The sequence below is a fragment of the Rhinolophus sinicus genome, chromosome 6 (genome assembly GCF_057876585.1).
Source record: "Rhinolophus sinicus isolate RSI-liver-muscle chromosome 6, RSI-T2T, whole genome shotgun sequence".
NCBI lineage: Eukaryota > Metazoa > Chordata > Mammalia > Chiroptera > Rhinolophidae > Rhinolophus > Rhinolophus sinicus.
Window position 1 is genome coordinate 1,784,572 of NC_142506.1, and position 22,175 is coordinate 1,806,746.

Consider the following 22,175-nt stretch of genomic DNA (forward strand, 5'->3'; position numbering starts at 1 on the left):
TTGGGGTTGGTCCAGGTGACCTTGAAGATCCTTCTCTGTGCTCAAGTTCAATTGCTCTAAATTAAAACGCTGATAGGTGGGGGCCTGGGGCCTGGCGTGGGGAGCACCCCTGCTGGGCCAAGGCCAGCAGCTGAGGAAGACCATGCGGTGAGGGCAGGGCAGAGGAGGGGAGGGGAGGAGGCTGGCCCGGCCACCAGGGTCCTGGGACCAGCACTGGGGTCTGAACGAGGAAGGGAGCTGTGTCCCTTCCTTCCTGGCCCCTAGGCTTTGGTCGGCTCAGAGAAATGTACAGGTGATTAACCTGCAAAACGGGGTATACATGGTGGGGGGCCGGAGGAGTGAGGTTCAGAAGTGTGGAAATGCTCAGAGACTGGGGCGCCTGGAGCAAAGGAATAAGAGCAGCGGCGGGGGCGGCCGGGGCACAGGCAGCCCGAGGTGATGCCGCCTCCACTCGCTGCTGCAGGAGGCCATGAAGCATCTCACATTGGCAGAGCTGGGCCACCTCATCCGGACGACCATCGATGGGCTGGGCTCCACGAGCACCTTCCGCGCGCAGGCAGCCGCCAACATGCTGCTCACTGTCATCCAGGAGCACGGGGCTGAGCTGGAGACCGTAAGGGGCTGGGGACCTCTGCGGGCGGCCAGGATGGGACAGGGGTCAGAGGGGTGCTCCAGCAGGCAGCACCCAGGGCTATGGCCTCTGGGCCAAGGCCATGTCCCTGTACTTGAGCTGGAGGGAGACACAGACCCCACCCTGCTCTGTTCCAGTGAATGAAGGAATGAACGAGGGGATGCCCAAGCAGGTGTGCTGGGGCCCTGGCTGGCGTTTGCAGGGTCATGGGGCAAACGTTTTGATTGAAATGGAGAAGGTGCAGCATAACCCTGACCCTCCGGGAGCTCTCAGTCTAACAGAGGTGACAGACACCAGGCAGATAAGGACCAGACAGCAGAGGAAACACGGAGGCAAAGGACGGTGCCCAGTGGGGCAGGTGCCCCCAGAAAGGGGGTAACTAGTACCAAGCCTGTAGACAAGGAGGGCTCAGGTGGGTGACACTGGATCAGCATGAATGGATGAGTGAGAGAGACCCAAAAGTGGACGCAGCAGGGGCATTCCAGGCTCGGGGCACAGCGTGTGCCAAACGGGTATGTGCAGGAGACAATGAGGTGGGTGTGTCTAACACTTCCAATGATGGAAACATTTGGACAGAGTTGGAAGACCTCAAAGGCCGTGTGAAAAGTAGTGGGGCTGCCTCCCTCTCAGACTGGGACTTCTGACCAGGTGTCCAGGATGGGGCTGTGTCTCCTCCCTCATACTTCCCTGGGCAGACCCGTGTCTCCCCCTTCACACGTTCCCCTCGGGAGGACCACAGCTGAAGGGGTCCACACTCACCAGGGCAGGACCCCTCCCCCTTAGGCTCACAGAAGAGGGCCTGGCCCCCCTCCTCAGACCAATCCTCTGCCCTGCACTCTTGCTGCCTCCATAGGTTGCCAACCTAGGTCAGGCCATCCACCTGCAGCTCTGCTCTGTTCGCCTCCCCCAAGCCAAGAAAAATGCCCTGCATGCCATCACCCTGCTGGCCCGGAACCACACCCCCGAGCTGGTGGCCACCTTCCTGGACTTCTCCACACCCCTGGACAGGTACCCAGCCCCACCTTCCCTCACTGCCCCCGTCTACCCTCTATCCTCCCCCAGGCAGGGGGCAGGGCCTCCAGCCTCAGCTCTGGCCTCCTGCCTGTCCCTTCCCAGCCCCCTGGGACCCCCACAGGCCTGGGTGCAGGGAGGGGGCCCACGGACCTGCTCTTTTATTGCATATGTCCTGGGTGGGCCTGGGGGAGGCACTGCTACCCTTTCATTCTATTGTGTTCCACATAAAACACCCCTGCCCAGCCTCAACCACCTGTCACCTGATGGAGAGAGGGCCTGGGACCCTGAGTGCCAATGCCACCACCTCATCATCCTTCCTGCTCCTCCCAGGAACCCCTCCACCTCCCACCTGCTCCCCAGTGGCTCCCACAGCCCTCGTTGGGGCGCCTGGCTCTCTCCCACAGCCCTCGCACCTGAGTTGAGAGGCAGGCTAGGGTCATCTTCCTCCCTAAAATCTCAGCTCGGAATCCGGGTCCTCAGTCTGTACCACCTGCGACCCCTCCACCATGCTCCTGCCCTGGGTCACCCCTCGGTCCTTCAAGATGTGGCTCCTGGTCACAGACACCCTCTCTCTTACACCCCATTTTGATCTCAGGGATTTCACTATTTCCCTCACCCGGACGTCTCGATACCTGGATCTCCTCTTCCCTGTGATCCTGTCCGCCACCCTCCCTCAGCCAGCCACGCCCACGGTCATCCCCTCGGCTCGGTCATCTCCAATTTCAAGCATCTCTCACACTTTCAAATACCTCCCACCTTCACAGCTCACTCCCTCTGGCACCCCAACAAGTCTCTGTCCCCCGGGACCTCCAGTCCACTGCCCCACCCGTCTTCTCTCCATCCCTTACCTGTCCTCATCCCTTACCTGTCCTTACCAGCGTAGATTCCATCTTCCAAAGTTACGGTCACTCCCTAAACACGTGCCAAGTCCCTTGTTCCCTGTGTCATACTCAGCTGGCAAAACCCAGCTCTGGTACAGCCGGCTTCACTGACTTCACACCTGCATCTGTGCAGCCTTATACAGGGAAAAGCACATCACATTTTAAATTTCCAACCACATACCTCCACGCCCCTCAGGGCTGCTGGCATCCCGCTGCATTTCCCCAGGCCACCCCTCTCCCAACACCTCCACCCACTCCCCACGCTTAGATGCCTGCCTGCTTCCATTCCACTGGAAAATGAGACTCCACCAAAAGAGACCTCCCACAAGCCCCCAACCCCCACCCGAGACTTGTTTCCAGAAAGACTTCTAACTTCCAAGTGGAAGGTCTCTTTTGTTTTTGTTAGTAATTTCTAGTTTTATTGAATTGTGTTCAAAGAATGTCATCTGTAACATTTCTGCTTTATGAAGTGGATTGATCTTTTAAACAATTTCTGTGAATCTTCGTTCTGTGGGCTCTTGAGAAGAAGGTGTATTTTCTGTTATCAGATGTAGAGTTTTATGTATATCCACAAGAGTTACTTTATTGATTGTATTTAGGTTTCCTACATCCTTCCTTAGTTTATGTCCACTTTGATCTGTCTTGTACTGAGAGTGGTGTGTTAAAGTCTCTTATTATTAATGTGTTTCTGTCAATGTCTCCTTCCATCTTCTGTAGTTTTTACTTCATGAAGGTGGTTGCCACGTTATTTGGTGCATACATATTCATAAGTGTTACACCTTCTGTATGAATTGTGACTCTTAGCGTTAAAAAGTGCCCTGCCTTTCACATTCAATGCTTTGAGGGCTTGAATTCCACTTTGTCTGTTATCAGGATCACTACCTCTGCTTTCTTTTTCTTTTTTTTCCCCCATTTTTACAGTATGCATTTACCCATCCTTTTATTTTAACATTGCAAAATCCATTTGTTTTAGGTGGCATCTTATATACACCATATAGTTTGGTCTTGATTTGTGATCCAAATTAAAAATCTTTTTTTTTAATAGGTGAGTTAAGTCCATCCACGTTTATTGATATGACTGATATGTTGAGTCTCAACTCTGTCATAATATTTTGCAATTGTGTGTATTTTTGCTATGTTTCTTTTTCTATGAGGTGTGTAATCTATGATCGTTAGGGCTTTTTAATTTAGAAAAGGTTCTATTTTTGTTCTGGTTGTTACCTTTGTATTGCTATCCTATTTTAATGCCCCGGTCACTTGTTTTATTATTTACCATTTTAATATCTGTTTTCTTCTATTATTATTGTTATTCCTTAACTCCCCCATCACTGCCCATATCACCATCAGTGAGATTATCTTCCTCTTTCTCTCTTCTCCTCCCATTGTTTCAGTTGCAAACTTCTACTTTGTAAAAGTAGTCATCCATGCTCTTCCCCACGTTTGTTTTCTGTGTGTGCCACACACAGTCACCGCCAGGCCCTTTGCTGAAATTATCCAGTCATCTTGATGAAACTCATCCTCCCGTTGATTCCTCAAGAAGGGCTCATGGCTTCAGAACCCCCTTCCCTCCCAGGTTCTTTATGTTGCAAGTTGTTTATTTGGAGGACAGCTTGGCTACATATAAAATCTTTGGTTCACATTTTCTTTAATTAAGTGTTTCTTAAATGCTGCTCAATTGTAGTTTTGTTTTGACTTTGAAAAGTCGAATAACAATCATTTTTCTGCCTTTGCAAATTGTGTGATCCTTTTGCCTAAAGACCTTGGAGATTTTTTTCCTTTATCTTTGAAGTTTAACAGTTTTACTAAGAAATGTCTCAGAGTTGATCATTCATTTTCCCAGGTACCTGGTGGGTTCTCTGACTATGTACTTTAAGTATTCTGTTGTTCCTCTTGTTGTTGTTTCTGAAACGTTCTCTTGGTTATTGTTTTAAGTATTATTAGCTGTGTTCCATTGTTGTTTTCTTCTTCAGAGACTCAAATGCTATTATTACCTGTCTTTTATTTCCACTACTTTCTCCCTGATCCTTTTTACTTCTTTCTTAAATTCACTTCCATTCTCTTGATTGTTTTACTGCTTTTCCTCAATGCCCCTTATTAAATTTTCACTTGAGTCTTATCTCTCTTGAGCACCTTGTATTTCTTCTTTTTCTGAAATAATTTTGTCATTTCTTCCATCTCTTTCCTGAATTCAATCAACTCTTTTTTTCTTTCTTATTAGAAGATTTGTGTGTGTGTGTCCTTTTTGAATTTATAATTCAAGGTGGATTCTCATATCTTTACACACTTGCTTGAGTGTATTTAACTGAATCTGGAGTTTCATCTTGCACTTTTTCTGCATAATGGTTGTGTTTCAGGGGAGAGTTCCTTCACTGATGTGTGTTGATTTTGTTGTCTAATTTTTAAAAATTATTCTATGGATCTGTTAATTTTGCTCCTGTTCAGGTAAAACATTCTCGGTGTGTTTTATAGGATTTCAAGTTCAATGGCACCCTCTTCTGTCAGTATAGCAAAGTCTAGTAACTTAATAGATTTTTTGGTTTAGTGAGTGGTAGGTGAAAGGGTCACATGTTTTCCAGTGTTTCGGATTCTCTTTTCTCTTTCAGGCCCTTAAATTTTTCCCTTTTGCATCTTTCCCTTTCACCACTTAATTTCCAAAAGGACACTTCTTTTTTCTCTCTCTCTCTTTTCTCTCCCCAAAGCTGTACATCTTAAAGGCTGTCCTTCACACTGGACAAGCTTTTCAGTCCCTTTCCTGCCATTATCAGCCACCACCTCAGGCTGGAGCAGAGATGGGTGGAGTAGAAGGGATGGCAGGCTGGGATTGGCATTTTTCTGCTTATAGTACCGTTGAAATTTGGGTATTCTGTGAAGTCCGCTTTTTGTGTCGTTTTAGTCTTCCCTTCTTCTTGCTCTGTGTTGTTTTTCAAGGAAGTTTGGAGCGGTGGGGACCCAGACAACCACCGTGGTCTTCCGCCGCCTAGAAGTCTATCATTCAGTTTCATCTGTATTAGAATTTACATCTGATCTCCTCCGTTCTGAGAAGCACATTTTTCACATTTCAACATCTATGAAATGGGAGTACATGTGACATTAATGGGGGAACTAGCAGCCTGAGAACATTTCCAATTTGAACTCTCTGCTCGAGGTTTCTTTGGGTCACACTGGTGGTGTGAATCAGACCCCAGAACAGATTTGGGGTTTCAAATTCTCAGAAGAACCATTCTCCTTCCACCCACTGTGCTGGTTGAGGCATGCAGCTTTTCTTACTGTTTCCTTTTGCACAGCAAGCATTTTCTTTTATTTAGTTTTATCACATTTGCAATGTACAAGCAGCCCTTGGGGTCCCAGCTTTAGGATGGGGTTACACTCCCATCTTGGATAATTAGAAGTCCATGACATAACGGTGTGTGTCCTAAATAATGTGGTATAAACAGAATTGTGTAGTTTGTACCCTTCCAATATTCTCTTATTTTCTGGCTTGTATTTTTCTCCACATATGTCTTTAGCACGCATGCTAACATGTTACATACGTATAGTTGGGGGAAGGCTCTCCCCCACCCCTGAGCTGCATGGCTCTCCCCCAACAGCCTCAGGTCTGTGCCCATGTCCCTTTCTTACTGACTGCCTTACTTACAATTGACGACTCCCAGATTCGCCCTCTCACTGTCCCCTCCCCTCCGTTCCCCACCTCCCCTCTCCCCAGCCCCCCACTTTATATACTTAGCATCCCACACACCCTCGTGTGCTGCCCATATCAAACTCTAGGGCGTCATTCCCACCTAGTCACCAGTTCTGTCACTGCTAGGTCCTCTGGAAGGTTGCCTGCATGTGACAGTGTTCAGCACACACATGCTGATTGAGTGGCAGATGCCCACAGGAAACAAAATGAAAACTTGGGCCCTCTGGGCACCTCACTCCTGGAGAATCATCTCACTTAATCCTCTCAAGGCAGGCTTTGTCCCAGAGAGGGAAAGTGACTTGCCCAAAGGCACACAGCCAGCACGAGGCAGAGCAGGGATTTGAGCCCAGACCCTCTGACTCCAAAGGCCCCATTCTTTCCAGGTGGGCAGTGACCACATTTGGGTATTTCCCAGAGTCCTCTGAGCTGTTGTCCCACCCAGCCACTGGTCTGATGGGAGCGGGGTGGCTTCCCCAGGGCTCAAGGGTGGTCTCCCTTGGGTCTGTCTTAAACCTGGGGGTAGGGGCTCATCCAGGCCCCACTGTGGCCCACCCAGCCCCCACCCAACATTCCAAAATCCCTCCTGTCCTTCCAGCTCCTTCCGCCAGCACTCAGGCCCAAAGGCCATCTAGCCCAGAAAACAGCCATCAGAGTCACCTACATGGGGAACTCCAATGCCCCCTGCCTCCCCCAGGTGTCCCAGGGCCATAGGACCAGGCAGGCCAGGCTTCCAGTCCCAGCTCCCCAGTTACAAGGCAGAGAGAGCCCTGACAGAGCATATTCCCCCTCACTCTCTTGCCTTCTCTCTCTCCCCAGTCTTCAGTTTCCCCATCTGCAAAATGGGCACAAGGACACTACAAAGTTCTGCATGAACCAGTGATGGGCCCTAACCTGACTCAGTTTGGGCCTCGGGGAGCTGGACCCCAGCACACCCAAGTCTAGGAGAAAGTAGTCAGGGCAGGCTTCCGGGAGGAAGAGACTTTATGCCAGCCATAAAGGCTGAGTGGAACTAGCCCAGTGAGGAGGCGTGCTCCAAACACAATGAATAATAGTTTGTGTGGAGGCTCAGAGGCAGGACGGGAGGGAGGGCAGACAGGGACTAAAGGGCAGAGGGCAGAGGGCAGAAGGTTACAGCTTTGACTGCCAGCTGGACATGTCCTGCCACTACTTGGGAGCCACTGAAGGTCACAGACAGAGTCAGAGTCTGCAACTGGGGCGAGAGGGGCCTGAAGGAGAGACCCTGAAAGTGAGGAGACCCTGGGGCAGGGACCAGGGTCAGCTGGCCCCATCTCCTGTGTCCCCCCAGCCACACACACCTGTGCCGCTCTCACGCCCTGTGCCCCCACCTGGAGACACCCTGATCCACCCCTAGGCCTCCCACCCTGCCAGGTGTGGCTCAGAACCCAGCCTGGCCCCCACTCCAGGCCCCCGAGGGCCCAGTCATGGTGGCACACGGGCATGGCAGAGCCCTCATGGCCCCTCTCTGCCCACAGCCATGCCTTCCAACTGTGGAGGGCCCTGGGGGCCGAGCAGCCTGTGAGCCGCTGGGTGCTGGCGGTGCTACTGGCCTTGCTACGGGAACGGCCCCTGCCGATCGAGGCTAGCGACAGCAGCCCCCAGCCCAAGGAGAAGACCTACCTGCGCTCACTGGCTGTGAGTCTCTGCCACCACCACTGCCACTGGGCTAAAGGGACTTCACATGGGCATTCAGTCAGATATCAGCGGTGTCTGGGTGCCCACGGTGTGCCAGGCCCTGTGGAGAGGGGAAGCCCATCCCTGCCCAGCCTAGCCTGGAGGAGGGGTCCCCCAGGACCACCCAGCCAGGGGCTGACCACAGAGGCCCTGGGCCCAGGCCCAGCTCCTACTTCTTGGCCGAGGGTTCTGGCCCGCTCCAGAGCCCGTCTCCGCTCCGTGAAGTGGGACAGTGGTGAGCCTGCAGGACTAGGGGGGTCATTAGGCATACAGTGTGGGTCCAGGACTCGGATTGCTGTGTGGACGGCCTCAGAGAGAAGGCCTTGGGACAGGTTCAGGCAGAGAGGAAGGGCATGGAGACAGTACCCGTATGGGGCTCTGGGGGTTGTGGATTCTGGAGGAAGCTTACAGGCTGTGTCCTGTAGCCCCCACCCTCCTGGAGGAGCCTACCCTGCCCCAGCTTTCCCCACAAGCTCAGGCCCTGCTTGCACAGCCCCAGAAGCCGGGAACTCACTACCTAACACAGCCACACCTGACCTCTTTGGCTGAATGCTCACCAGGCAGCAGCGGTGACCCTAGTTTTTCCAGTCTGAGAGCCCCCTACACACACTGCTGCCTACAGCACGGGTGTGTGACAGCTGAACATGGTGGCAGACGGGAAGCCTCACACTCTCCTCACACCTGGCCCTCAGTCTGCTCTTCTCCCTGACAACCCCAGCCCTAGGCTGAAGCCAGCCTCCCTGTGGGAGACCATATAACAGCGTGGGGTCAGCAGGTAGCCTTCCCTGCATCCAGCCATGCCCCAAACCCCTGCCCTCCCCTTGTCATCCCTGCTCAGAATTGTTGTCCACCCTGAGAACATTCTGGACCAAATGCCACTACAGGCATGGAGGCAGTTAGTGGTGTGAGCAGACAGAGCCAGACGCGAGGGAGGGGAGAGGGAGGGATGGAGGGAGGGAAGGAAAGAAGGAGGGAAGGAGGGAAGGAGGGAAGGGTCTCAGGGACTTGGCCCTGGTCTGGGAGGCTGTGAGCGGGGAGCAGGAGGTGTGGCCCACATGGGGTTTGCTGGGCGGTGGGTCAGTCAGCAGGCCTGGCCCGCAGGCCGCAGGGCTTGGAGCTTCAGCATGCCCTCCTGCCCGGACAGGCCATGAACACACTGCACGAGCTACAGATCACGCAAGAGTTCAAGAAGGCCGTGCGGGAGGCCTACCCGCAGCTGCTCCTGGCCCTTCTCACCCAGATACACTACATCCTGGAGCTGAGCCTGCCCACAGGTCCCCAGCCCGGCCAGCAGGCCCCAGAGGCAGCCACGCCCAGTCCCCAGAGGTAAGGCCGCCCACAGGAACGGTTTCCCGGGGCTGAGAAACTCAGCACCACAATTGGGCAGCTTAAAGCAACGGGCATTTATTCTCTCACAGTTCAAGACTTAAAGTCCAAACTCAAGATGTCCACAGGGCCGTGTCCTCTGAAACCTGTAGGAAAGGACCCTTCCTGCCTCTCCCGGCGTCTGGGGCCCGGCCACCCTTGGTGTGCCTTGGCTGTGCCTCTGTCGCCACGTGGCCTTCTCCCTGTGTCTCTCTGTGTCAACATCCTGCCTCTTATAATGACACCAGTCATGATGGATCAGGGCCACCTAATGACTCATCCTAACTAGATTCCATCTGCAAAGACCCTATTTCTAAATGAGGTCACATTCCCAGGCGCCGGGGTTAGGACTTCGACAGAGCTTTTTGGGGGACATGACCCAACCATCTAAATCCTATCTGTGGTCAGCACAGCACTCAGCGGCCTGTGTGTGTCCCAAGGGGGCTCGGCAGCACTTGTCACGGGACAGCACTTGTCACAGACACCATGTCCTCCCTGAGTGTGGCCCTTGCAGGGAGTCTGAGGCGAATGTGTCTTTCCCATTTTGCAGATGAGGAAAGTGAGGCTCAGAGAGGGTCAGAGGCTCCCCTGAGCCCCACAGAATGTCCCGCGTGGCTGAGCTAGAGCCCATAAGACAGCAGGGACACCTGCCTGGCCACTGCCAGTCCCTGGAGGCAGACAGCCTTGCAGTCCCCATGCACATGTCACTGGACACCGGTACATTTTTGTGCTGACCTCGTGGACGGTCGCTGGCCTCCAGCCCCTATCTGACAGCTTGGACGGGACCTGTGTGGGAGGGTCCCACCCCCTGCACGCGGCAGTGGTTCGGGCTGGGGGCCCCATGTTCCTTCTGTGCCAGGTTGTGTCTTGAGAAATCCAATATGCTAGTCTTTAAAACCGCGGGGGCCCGGCTCTTTTCATTTGTTTGTATTATGATGTGCTTCACGCAATTTGTCAGTTTTAACAGCTCTCCCCAAGGCGCGGCACTGGAAAAAAAAATGTCACTTCTCATATTGCTTCTGAATTCGAATGTGCATAAAGTTCCGTTTTTATTCAGATCAACCGTGCAAAATGCATGAATCTTCCCTAATAAGCTAATAAAATGTCCTCCTCCCAGAACACAGGAGAGAAGGAGAAAGCTGCCATGTGTGGCCTTGGTCCCTGTGCTTCCCCAGCCCCCATGCTCTGCCTGCCCCCACCGCCCCCCCAGCATGCTCACAGCACTCACCGCGTCCACAGGAGTCCCGAGAATGCCCAAGCGGCCTGACTCCTCTTTCCTGAAGCCCTGGTGTGGCTGCAGGGACAGGCAGGTGACTGTGAAACCAAAGCTTCCAAGAGTCATCACAGAGGGGACAACATGCCGCTCCGCCCTGCAGTCCCCTTCTCCTCAAACCATCATCATCTGTGGCTGAGACCAGTGACCTGGAAAACGCAGCCTTAGTGGCACTGCTTGGGGCCAGATGACAAACCAGCTGGCATTTGGGTTGGAGTCATAGGAGACAATCACAGAGCTGCGTTTCCATCCTTTGACACTTGGTTTTGCAAATGCGCTCAGAACGTGCCTGGTCCGAGATGACAGCCGCATTGAGGGGCGGGGTGCACTCGGGGTGGGGTGCACTCAGGACAGGCCACAGAGTAAGGCTGCCCTGCCTTCCGTGGGCCTGCATCCCGGGCCCTCCACCTGTGTCCTGCAGGGTCTGGGGCAGCCCTGAGCCCGTGGCAGCCACATCAAAGGGCAGGTTTGGAGCCAGGGGTCTGGTTCGACTCCACTTCCGCTGCCCCTGGCCGGGCTGTGCGACCAGGACAGGGCATCAGTTCTCTGGGCTGCTTCCTCCTTCTGAGAGTGTGGCAGTAGAAAGTCACCTGAGCCGGTGCATGGGAGGCGCCCAGAGTGACGCCTGGTCCAGAGGCCATGCCTCACGGCTGGCATTTCTTCTGTTACACACGACGTTCAGGGCTTGTCCTGCCTTTTCTGAGACCTCCAGCGGCAGAGGAGTGTCAGGAGCTGGACTTGCAGGTGGAGCCTTCTCTGGGCTTCCATGATCCCACCCACACGCCCTGCTCTCCTCCTCCCTCCCTGCTACGCCCTCTGTACTCAGCCCCACACACTGTCCCCCGAGGCTCGGCGAGGACTCTCTACCCTGTGACTCGGGAAACCTGACCATTTCTGTTAACAAGGGCAGGAATCACCTGGGCAGCTGGGCACCCTCCCCGGGGACAGGACTGGCCCCTGAGCCCCTCTGCTCCCCGCAGGACATCGCTGGAGGCACTGAAGAGCCTGCTGTCCAGCACGGGGCACTGGCAGGAATTCGCCCACCTGGAGCTGCAGGGCACCTGGGAGCTCTTCAGCACCATCCCCACCTACCCGCAGGGCGTCACCCTCCTGGCCAGGTAGGGGCGGGGTCAGGCCACATGTCCAGAAGCTGGGGTTATGGGCTGCAATGATCCCCATGGCCACCCTGTGAGCACAGCCCTACGGACTCACGCATGTCCGCACACGGCCCTCAGGCATGGAAGGTGCCTGCCTCCCGCACCTGGTCACACATACACACTGGGGGCCTGTGGGTGTAGGCATCTCCCTCAGGCCACACCTGGGCCTGACGCCTCCCGGGGGATGAGGGCCATACCTGCTCCTCTGTCTCCCCCAGGCTTGGCACCCAGTGGGTGCAGAGGGGGTGGGAGCTCTGAGAGGTGGTGCCCACCCACACTCAGTGACACCTCCAGCCACCTGGTTCCAGCTGGATGGGGTGGTGGCAGGAGGGGGGCCCAGGACCTTCCTGTGAGCCCAGGCCCTGCCCGCCCTCCGCCCCGCCCCAGGGCCATGGTGCTGAACCACTGCAGGCAGATCAAGGTGGTGCTCAGCCAGCTGCTGCCCACCCTGCAGAGCCAGGAGGAGCGGGAGAGGAAGGTGGCCATCCTCATCCTCACTGAGGTAGGGCCTGGCCAGGCGGGGGCCCCTCAGAGACCATCTGAACCCCTTCTCCAGCTGCCTCAGTGCCCCGTCAGGACACACACCAGGACCACAACCTGACGTGGGGAAGGCCCGCCCAGACAGACCCCTCACATCCCTCCTCCCCACTCTGGGGCTCCTGGCTGGGTCCCCCACCTCTCAGGGTCCCCACAGCCCCGCCCTCCCTGGCCTGAGGCCTGCAGGGCCCTGAGTGTAGGTCAGCCTCTCCTCCCTCCCACCGCTGGGACTGTGGAGCTGAAAGGGGATGGGCAGGTAGAAGCGCACAGGTGCTAAGTGTGGCAGACTTGGCAGCAGTGAGCGAGGGGCAGGGAGGGGGGACGTGTGTCATTTCCATCATGCATGTCAGGAGGGAAAACCCAAATCAGCCTGGTGCTGCCTCCACCCCACCCCACCCCACTCTCAGGAATGTCTGGGCCACCTGCCACGGGGCTCTGTCCCGGGGGGGCCTATGAGCCGGCTGTTGATGGACACTGGCCCTAGCCTTGCTGTGTGGACTCAGGCAAGGCCCTTTGCCCCTCTGAGCCTTGGTTTCTCCATCTATACATTGAAGGGTGGAACCTGCTTGGAGGGGGGTTTCCAATACTCATTAACCACGATACCCAGAGGGTGCTGGTCAACCCCCCCCCCAGCCCAGAACCCCCACCAGACCCTGGTCCTGGGCTCCGCTCCTGCGAGAGGGTGCCCCGCCTGACCTGCCTGCCTGTGGGGTCACCCAGTTCCTCTACAGCCCCGCCCTCCTGGAGGTGCTCTCCAAACAGGATGTCCTGGATGTGCTGGCCCAAAGCCTTAGGGACCCAAACCCTGAGGTCCGAGTGCTGAGCCTGCAGGGCCTAGGGAACGTCCTCTTCCACCCAGACAAGGTAAGACCGAGGATGCCGTGGCTGGCACACACCCGTGACCTCCAGGGCAGCCAGGACACAGGTGTGGACAAGGGCCAATGCACTGGAGTCCTGGCTGTGTCCCTTCCAGCCATGTGACGGGGGACACATGACTTCTCCTCTCTGGGCCTCAGTTTCCTCATCTGTAGAATGGGGCTACAGGTGGCCTCAGGGTTGTGGGAGAAGGGATGATCTCCACCAGTGTATCCTCCATTTGTCGAGAAGATGAACACTATTACAGACCACCAGGCGACTAGGTGACACCCCAAATCTGGCCCACAGAGGAGACACCTCCCCGAGAATCATATGGATAGATCCCCCCAGTCCACTGTTGCTTCATCATCTCCATTCCCTTCCAACTCCATCCTGTCACTATAACAGCCCACATCCCATAGTGAGCAGCTAGAGGCATCATTGGAGGCAGGAGAGGAGGCCCCTCCAGCAGCCCCTAATTCAGGCCCAAGAATTCCTGACATCACCCCTGCTGTGGGTGTCTGGGGTCCGTGCACAGGTGCTGTACCTGTAAGCCAGCTCATCCAGTCCTCACTCCAGCACTTTCCAGCTCTCTGGGCCTCAACGGCCATATCTGGCAAATGGGTGTGGGGACAGTGCCTGCCTCACGTGCTAGGCTGGGGGAGATGGCATCCAGTGGGGGGGTGGGGGGACAGGCAGAGCCAGCCAGGGAGGCCTGCCGCCGTGGGCACAGGACAGGCAGAACCGAATGGCAGGGAGCAGGACCTGGAGCTGAGGGAGGGTCCACGGTCACTGCCCCAGACACCAGAGAGGCACCCTCTGCTGGCACCCAGAAAAACACGGCCCCCAGGACTGTGCCCCTCACTGACTGGTGCACAGCTTCAAAGCCACTTCTGTCCACCGTCAAACACACTGCACAAACTGGGTCACAGTGAGCGTATGAGGAGGCCAGAGTGCAGCTACAGGCAGGACCCAAACCGACCTGGGCTCAAACAAGACTGTGGCGAGCCAGCCGCAGGAGCACAAACCGGTTATGCATTAGCAGAGCCATTAAGGCTTGCAATTAGCTTTAACCATGGCTCCCCACACAAGACAGAAGTAGCTCCTGTCCCAGCCGCATGGCCGCCCTGCCTAGTGGTCTTGGGGAACAGCCCCTCCTCTGTTGCCCTCTACCCAGCGTGCTGCCCTCACCTTCAGGGGCCACTAGCAGTCCACTCCAGCCTTCAAGGGCACCCCCACAACTTGTCCTCACTTCTGCTCCAGTGCCGTTGGCCAAGGGTCATCCACAGCTCCACGGAGGCTGAGACCCATCTCTTTCTGGGCACCCCTGTGCCCACTGCAGCAGGCATCGTCTTACAAGGAACAAGGGGCAGCTGGGCATGGACCCAACGGTGTCCAGTGTGGTCCTGCCACTCTCCTCGAGAGAAGGGGTCTGCACACCTAGTCCAAAGTCTTGGTTTCCCATTGTCATGTGAAAATCACACTGAAAATCTGGACGCGATTTTCAAGAATGGCCTTGTCATGCGGGGACTCAGCTCCCGCTCCCCACATCAGAACGCAGGATATGGGGAGGCCGAAAAGGACACCAACAGAGCCATGGATGGGGGAGTCATACCACTATCGTCTCCCTGACAGCTGGGTTGGAGACACAAAAGCAAACATCTGCCAGTACCCCAACAAGGGGTCTTCCTGCACCCCAGTCTTGCTGGCGGCCGGGCAAGACACAGGAAGTAGGATCCACACAATCCGCAATCCACCAGCCACACTTGCTAACCCCACTTGCTAACTGCAATCCGCACTTGCTAGCTCAGCCACGGCAGTTATATCAGTGGCTAATGGCTAACAGGTTACAGCTGATGGCCACCCAGTCACAGCTGATGGCCATCTACTACCTGAGCCAGCACCTTTCCACGTGAGGCCGAGAGCCTGGAAACTGCTTTCTGGGACTCCGTCCCCGCAGGCCTCCCAGCCTTTTTTGTCCTTGCTGGAAATTGTGCTTTTTTTCTTGACGATGCTATCAGCGTAATGCGTGTGTATGAATGAAATATTCAGTGGAAAACGGAGCAAATGTAGCTATCAAGTGAGGCACCCAGCCTCCCGTGAGCAGCCTCACTCCTGCCACCGACCTGAAACCACTCTTGTCCAGCTCACCTGTGACCTCCCCCAGTGGTCACTCCGCTCATCTTATTAGACTGCCCAGCCCACGTGCCTGGGTGACCTTTCCGTCCACTTGGCCTCAGGACACCTCACCACTTGAAGGTGAGTGCCTGCTCGTCAGCACAGGTGTCCCTTCCTGTAGCTGGCCTCTGGTGCTCCATCACCCCCTGGGCCCCTTCCGCATTCCTCTTCCCCTTGGTGGTCTCCTCCAAGCTTCAAGTGCCACCTATTGCCCGATTGCTCCCGAATCTGTATCCCCGCCTGGACCTGAACTCCAGCCTCGATTACCTACCTGCTCGGATCTTTGCCACATCTCAGACTGAACTCTGTGCCCTGAAACAGGCTTCCCCTGCAGCCCCCATCTCTGTCGATGCGACTCCCCCTCCAGCTGCTTCAGCCCCATACATGGGGTTGTCCAGTCAACCAACAAATCCCACAGGACACCCAGCACCCGACCCCTTCTCCCACTTCACAGCTGCCCCCACTGAAGGCACCAGCATCCGCCCCACCCGACCATTGCAACCCCCTCCCTGGTTCCTTTCTCCTCCTCAGTGATTCTCCCCTCCTCCCCCCCGAGCCAGTGGGCACCTGTGACGAGTGATCAGCCTCCTGTGCCCACAAACGGCAGGTGTGCTGCTCCCCAGGCGTTTGTCCGCACGGCTCCCGCTGCTGCAATGCTCTTCCGGCACCTCTGCAAGAGCTCGCTCAGCTGTCACCTTCTCAGTGACATCTTTTCTGATCTTAAAGTTTTACAACAGCCCCCACTGCCACCTCTGCGCTGGCCTGTCCCACCCCCACCGCCCCTCCTGCTTTATCTTCCCTCTTGTCACTTGTCACCCTCTGACACACACCATGCTGTGCGTGTTTAGTTTAGTTTCTGGCCCTTCCCATTAGAATTCCATCCTGTGGCCCTGTCCACTGCTGGCTGCGCCCAGTAGGTGCTCAGAAAGTGTTTGTTCTTGCTACATGATTCACTTGCTGAAAACGAATTTAATGTAAAACCAATCAGAGCTTAGGAAGCCAACAAACTTGCCTAAAACTTGTTTAAAAGCTGTAAAAAGTCGCCCTGGTTTGCACACAAGTCACTGAGAAGGGTCCGGACGGCAGGAACCATCCACTGGCCAACACACTGATTTCCCACAGTTCATCTAAACAATTCAGGAACGCACTGCAAGCAAGTGGAACAGACGGAATTGGCCAAAATCAATTCCGTTGTTTATCAAGTGGTATAAAAATGGAAAATGGTCACTGCAACCCAGCAGGCCTGAAGCTGCCACTGGTGCCCCCACCTCCCTGTGATGCGAGAAACCGTTGAGTTCAGCATGTGACAGCTGACCACCCTTGTCTCATCCAGCCCCCCAGGTCCCCTCTAAGCCATGAAGGGGCCAGGAATGGGGGCAAAGGCAGGGTGGGGTGGAGGAACGGAGGGGTGGTCTCCAGGCTTGGCGACGGGTCCTCTGGCCAGCATGGGGACAGGAGAAGGAAGGACTCAGGAGCCAAGTAGCATGGGGTTAATACTGCCTGGACCCCCGAGGACCCAAGGGGCTGGGAGGCGAGCCCTGTCCAGGGCACACAGCTCCTGGCATGCAGACCAGGGCTAGAGGCGCAGGTCCCGCTGTGGGGACCCCAGCGGGGTGGGGAGACAGTGCTGGGCAGGTATTCGGGGGCAGTGCAGGTGCCCAGGCCATGAGCAGGGTGGGAGCGAGGTCCTGGAGCCCTCGTCCCACCGCCCCTGCCACCCCCAGGGAAGCCTGCTCCACGGACAGCTGCCGCCCTTCCTCAACGCCTTCTTCCAGAACAGCGAGCCGGTGGTGGAGCACATCATGGGCACCGTGTCCGACGTGCTGCACCGCCTGGGCGCCTGCGGAGTGGGGGTCCAGAGCCTCAGCATCGCCATCAACGCCCGCTCCTTCTTCGATGACGTGAGTGTGCCCTGGGCCAGGCAGGGCACCCCCTCCTCGTGCCCATCCTGGGGCCCCCTTCCTCAAAGGCAAGCAGGACCCCAGCCACCCTTATACTAGGGTGGGAGATGGATGTCCGGGCGCTACCGGCGTGTGTGCCCGCACAGGTGGGCGGGGCAGATGCGTGGACACCAGGTGTCACACAGCCCTTCTCCACGGGGCTGTCAGCACCAGCAGTCAGTCTCCAGCCCTTCCTGATGGTCTGAGTGACCATTACAAGGACTGTTCTCCCTTCCCTGGAAAATCAGGGGCTAAGTCCCAGCCCCAACTGCACATGTGACACTTGAGTTGTCGGGCGTGATTTTGAGTGTGAGGGAGTGATGATTTTAGGTCCTTGAGGATGGCCTGGGACGCAGCCTGGGAGCCCTGTCTGAGGGGGGAGGCACAACACTACCCTGGGAGCCCTGAGCCTGGGTGAAAGGGTCCTGCTGAGGACCTGAGCCCCATCCCCACAAAGGGGCACGGGTTCCCAAATTAGGTGGAGGTGGGGACCCCCAGGAAGGTTTGGCTGCGGTTCTGAGCCCCCTGTCTTGCAGGAGCGTGACAGGATACGGGCAGCAGCCATGGCACTGTTTGGGGACCTGGTAGCAGCGATGGCAGGCAGGGAACCAAGTAGCCTGCGAACCCAGGTGTACCAGAGCATGGTGCCCCTGCTCCTGCACCTGAAGGACCGCTGTCCAGCCGTCGTCACGGTCAGTGCCTGCTGACGGGCCTTTGCCTCCGTGGGTCCCACAGGTGGCGGGGAAGTCAGGAGGCTGGGGGTCTGCAGACAGCAGTAGGGCTGCCTCAGGGTGATGGGTGCCCCTAGGGCAGCGGGTTTCGCTCCTGCATTTGCTTCCCTCTCCGCGGTCTGCCTCGCCATGTGCGTGTGCACACACAAACAAGCACACAATCATCTGCCCTCCCCATGCACACACACGCACACACACATGCGCACATGCAGCTGTGCCATCTGTGTGGGCAGAACCTAGTCTGTTCTGCTCACTGCTGTGGCCCCAGCACTGGCACATGGTGGGGTCTCAGGTTGTTCATTAAACCTAAAGAAATGTGGATCAAGTCCTACTGTGTGCCGGCCCTACTTTGTGCCAACCTGTGAGCCATTCCCCGACCACTAAGACACTGCTCAGCCTTTCCAGGGCTCTGGCCATCGGGGAGATGGACATTAAGCGGCCAGTTCTAAAACAAACCGGAGAGCTGCCTTCAGTTCAGCCAGGGGCCCCAGTGCTGCAGCCCAGGCGGCAAGGCTTCCCCACAGGCCAATAAGTAGGAGCTGAGGGTGGGTTAGATAGAGAGCAACAGGGAAGGAGAGTCAGGCAAAAGGCGGTCAGTCCGCAGTGGGAAGGAGCTGGGTTGCTGCACCAGCCCCACGGGTGGTCCTCGGCTCAGAGACCCCTCCCCTGCCGCCCCGCAGCAGGCCAAGTTCACCTTCTACCGCTGCGCGGTGCTGCTCCATTGGCCGCTGCGGCACACCCTCTTCTGCTCGCTGGCCTGGGAGAGGGGCCTCAGTGCCCGCCACTTCCTCTGGACCTGCCTGGTGAGGGGCCTGGGGGCGTGGCCGGGGACACTGGGCTGCACCTGGGCAGCGGAGGCAGGGCGGGGGAGCTGGTCTACCAGCCACAGTGACGAGTGAGTGACGGGCACACTGTCCCCCAACCAGATGACCCACAGCCAGGAGAAGTTCAGCATCCACTTGGCGCAGGCTCTCAGCTACCTGCACAGCCCCCATTGCCACATCAAGACCTGGGCAGCGCTCTTCATAGGTGACCGGGGCTGGCGGGTTCGGGGGTGCCCCCAGAGCTGCCCCGCCTGAGCCCCTGCCCCTCCCGGGCTCTGGCCCAGCCACCTATGCCTGCCACACGTCTGCATCTGGAGCGCAGGGCCCACTGGCAAGAGAAGGGAGGTGGTGGGAGGGGGCCTTGGAAGGGCACAGTGGGCCTGAGACCCTCAAAGAAGACACGGCCCCATCCACTGGCCAGCGTGCTTCTCCATCCGTCTGTGCCTCCTTCTGCACAGGTTACACCATCTGCTACCACCCCCGGGCCGTGTCCCAGACAGTGAATGACGCAGACACAAAGCTGCTGCTGTGCAGTAAGCAGCCCCGACCACCCCAGCCCCGCACACACCCTCCCACCCCACTTCGGGCACCTGTGAGAGAGGGCTCCCCACTCCGCTTGAGGCTCCAATAAAGTGAGGCCGTGGGGGGGTTCCAAGCGTGAGGGTCATGAGGGGGTGGGGCTGGGGACAGGAATCCCCCCCACGGCCTGGAAGGGGGAGGAGGTAGGGCCTCAGCCGTCCTGCCACCTCCACCCCACCCCAGGCTGGAATGAAAGGGCTGCTCCCAGGGAGCATGACCCCCTCTTCTGCCTGGGTCGGGCCGTGGGGTCACCTCTGACTCACTGGTCCCTCCTCTCCTGAAGCTTTCGAAGCTCTCAAAAAAGACCAGGAGGCTGGCATCCGGGAATTCGCCACCAAGCAGTTCTCCTTCCTTCAGGAGTTGGCAGCCAGACCCCAGTGACCCCCAGCCATCCTCTCTCACCCTCTGCTTCCCCTGTGCCCACCGCTTGGTCAGTCCTGCCCTGTCTGCATACAGCTTGTTTGCATAACATTTTTCCATTTGAAAGAAAGATCTAGATTCAACAAAGAATTATCATAACTGTCGCCTCCCTGCCCACTCTCCCATGGGCCCCCAGGGGACCGAAGTCAGCCCAGGAGACACTGGTGGGACTAGGGCACAGGGCCAGGCCTGGGATATGGGGCAGGTAAAATCTGTCTGAGGCCCTGCAAATGACAAACCCTCCACTCACGGAGGTCAGGTGCACTGCGTTGACTGGAACCCAAGTCACCGCCTGCCACTGTCCTGGGTGCTGAGAGGGCACAGCAGGGGGGCAGCGTTTGCCCTGGAGCTCACGTTGAATGGAGCCATTCACCAAGGCACTCCCCCCAGTCTCCAGCTCAGAGGTCTGTAGTCGCTGAGCAGCTGACAACGAGGAAGGAATCCCTTGGCACGTCTCCCTCAACCTGGGGTCCCCGATGTCTCCCTCCACCCTCACCTCTATCCTCCTGAGTCCAGTCAGGGCTGGCACCTGGGTTGGCATCAGAACCAACCTGGGCCCAGAGTCAGACCTACCCAGTGGGGCCTGGCCCACCTGGATGAGCTGTGCGGCCTCAGCTGTTCCATCTGTAAAATGGGTAGTAAGACCTTCCTCCCAAGGCCTCTCAGAGGGCTGAGCCCAGAGTAGGTCTCTTCCTGGCAGGGTCCCCAATTCCCTAGCAGCCACCTGACGACACACCTGACCTTTAGCCGGTCCTTCCTCCTCTCAGTCTTAGTTTTCACATATGTGAAATGGGCCCTTCCCTGGCCTCATCCTCAGGCTGTCACCCTTGGGACCAGACCAGCTGGCCGCCCCTCCAACAGCGTGCTCCAGCCCAGCCTGCTCACCTGCCTTTTCTCTCCAGTGCCCACACTGACCCCACCAGCCTGCTCACCTGCCTTTTCTCTCCGGTGCCCACACTGACCCCACCAGCCTGCTCACCTGCCTTTTCTCTCCGGTGCCCACACTGACCCCACCGCACTTCAATCAAGCCATTCCTCCCCCTGGAGCATCTCTCCACCCTCACCCACCTCAGGACCTCCACACCGCCCCATTCTTCGAGGACCAGCCTACGTGTCACCCGCCCTCAACCCCTCCTAAGGCTGGGCGTCCCCCCCTTACACTAGACAAACTCTTAACCTGTCACCCCACCCCACAGACTGTGAGCCCTGGGGGCAGGGACGCACGGGGCTGGCAGCAGGGAGCCCCACACCAGGATGGTGGGTTAAACAAACAGCGAGCTCCGTGGACCACGCACACTTACTTGCATCCTCAGACATGTTTGGGAGACGGAGGAAGTAACCACTTGGGAGAGGCTGGCAGCCCCTTCTCCACCCAGGAGCCCAGAGGAGGAGGAGGTGACTGTGCCTCTTTGCAGGTCCCCATCTTGTCCCCTGACCTCCACGGGCACCCGCCGATCCTCTACTCTAACCGCTGGCTAGGGGGTTGTGCTCCTTTGGGACCAAGGGGCCGGGGAGGAGGGTCCCCGTGGTCAGCCGAGTGGGTGCGGTCTGGGTAGGAGCCACCTCCCCTTAAAGGGGGGCTTCCCCAGTCTCACCCGTCAGCTGCCCCTGGGCGGGGGCGGCAGGCCACCTCCTTGTTGTCCTCCAGTCCAGTCTCCCTCCAGAAAGTCTGGTTCAGTCAAAGCTCGGAGCTGGGTGGGCCTGGACCTGATGGGTCCCTGGAGCCAACAGTGACTGGACAAGACGCTCAGGGAAACTGAGACTCAGAGAAGCTGCGTCTGCCAGTGTGTTGGGGGGGTGGGGGGCAATTGCTACCTAGCCAGGCACACGGGAGCTGTCCCATGAAGGGTACCAGTGTGACAGTTCACGGCCAGGCCAGCCACAGCGAGCCGGGGACAGAGACACAGCCTGTGTGCCTAGTGGCCACCTGCCCAGGGCCATTAGCAAGGCACAGCCCACCCAAGCCATCCAGGGCCCATCAAGTACTAGCAGAACGAGCCCAGGAGGGGGACAGTTGCCCCAGGGGACATGAGTTCTCAGCAAATGCCTTAATTGTGCCCCGGGCATGAGATTCACCCTTCTTGGACCCACCACCTCCCCTAGGCAAAGGAGGAGAGTGAGCACCTATCCCAGAGTGGGTGTGGGTGTGGGTGTAAGGTGGCTGCAAGTAGGGGCAGCGGCAGGCAGTGCAGGTGGGCGACGGCCTGGACACTGGGAGACGGGTCAGTAAAGGCCTCTGGGTGGTGTCCAAAGGTGAGTGACAGTGCCTGGGAGGCGGGCCCTGGGGCTGTCCCCCCCAGCCTCTCCACTCCCACCTGCCAGACCAGCCCTGGAGCCCTCCTCCCAGCTGTGCCCCCACCCTCCAGGCAGCTTTTCCTCTGCCCAGGGAGGGCCAGCCGCCAGCTCTGCGAGAGCTACA

At 57.3% G+C, this 22,175-nt stretch overlaps 1 protein-coding gene across 1 annotated transcript in view; it reads left to right on the top strand.

The window, feature by feature from the left end:
- Positions 1 to 19,717, top strand: part of LOC109434701 (maestro heat-like repeat family member 5) — a 47,375-nt gene extending 27,658 nt beyond the window's left edge. Inside the window, 13 exon segments of the mRNA XM_088799296.1 lie at positions 464 to 613; positions 1,485 to 1,639; positions 7,699 to 7,858; positions 9,042 to 9,223; positions 11,498 to 11,653; positions 12,080 to 12,194; positions 12,950 to 13,093; positions 16,987 to 17,163; positions 17,739 to 17,894; positions 18,614 to 18,736; positions 18,860 to 18,962; positions 19,216 to 19,290; positions 19,620 to 19,717. Coding sequence (XP_088655422.1) covers positions 464 to 613; positions 1,485 to 1,639; positions 7,699 to 7,858; positions 9,042 to 9,223; positions 11,498 to 11,653; positions 12,080 to 12,194; positions 12,950 to 13,093; positions 16,987 to 17,163; positions 17,739 to 17,894; positions 18,614 to 18,736; positions 18,860 to 18,962; positions 19,216 to 19,290; positions 19,620 to 19,717 — 1,794 coding nt within the window.
- Positions 19,718 to 22,175: the final 2,458 nt, after the last annotated feature.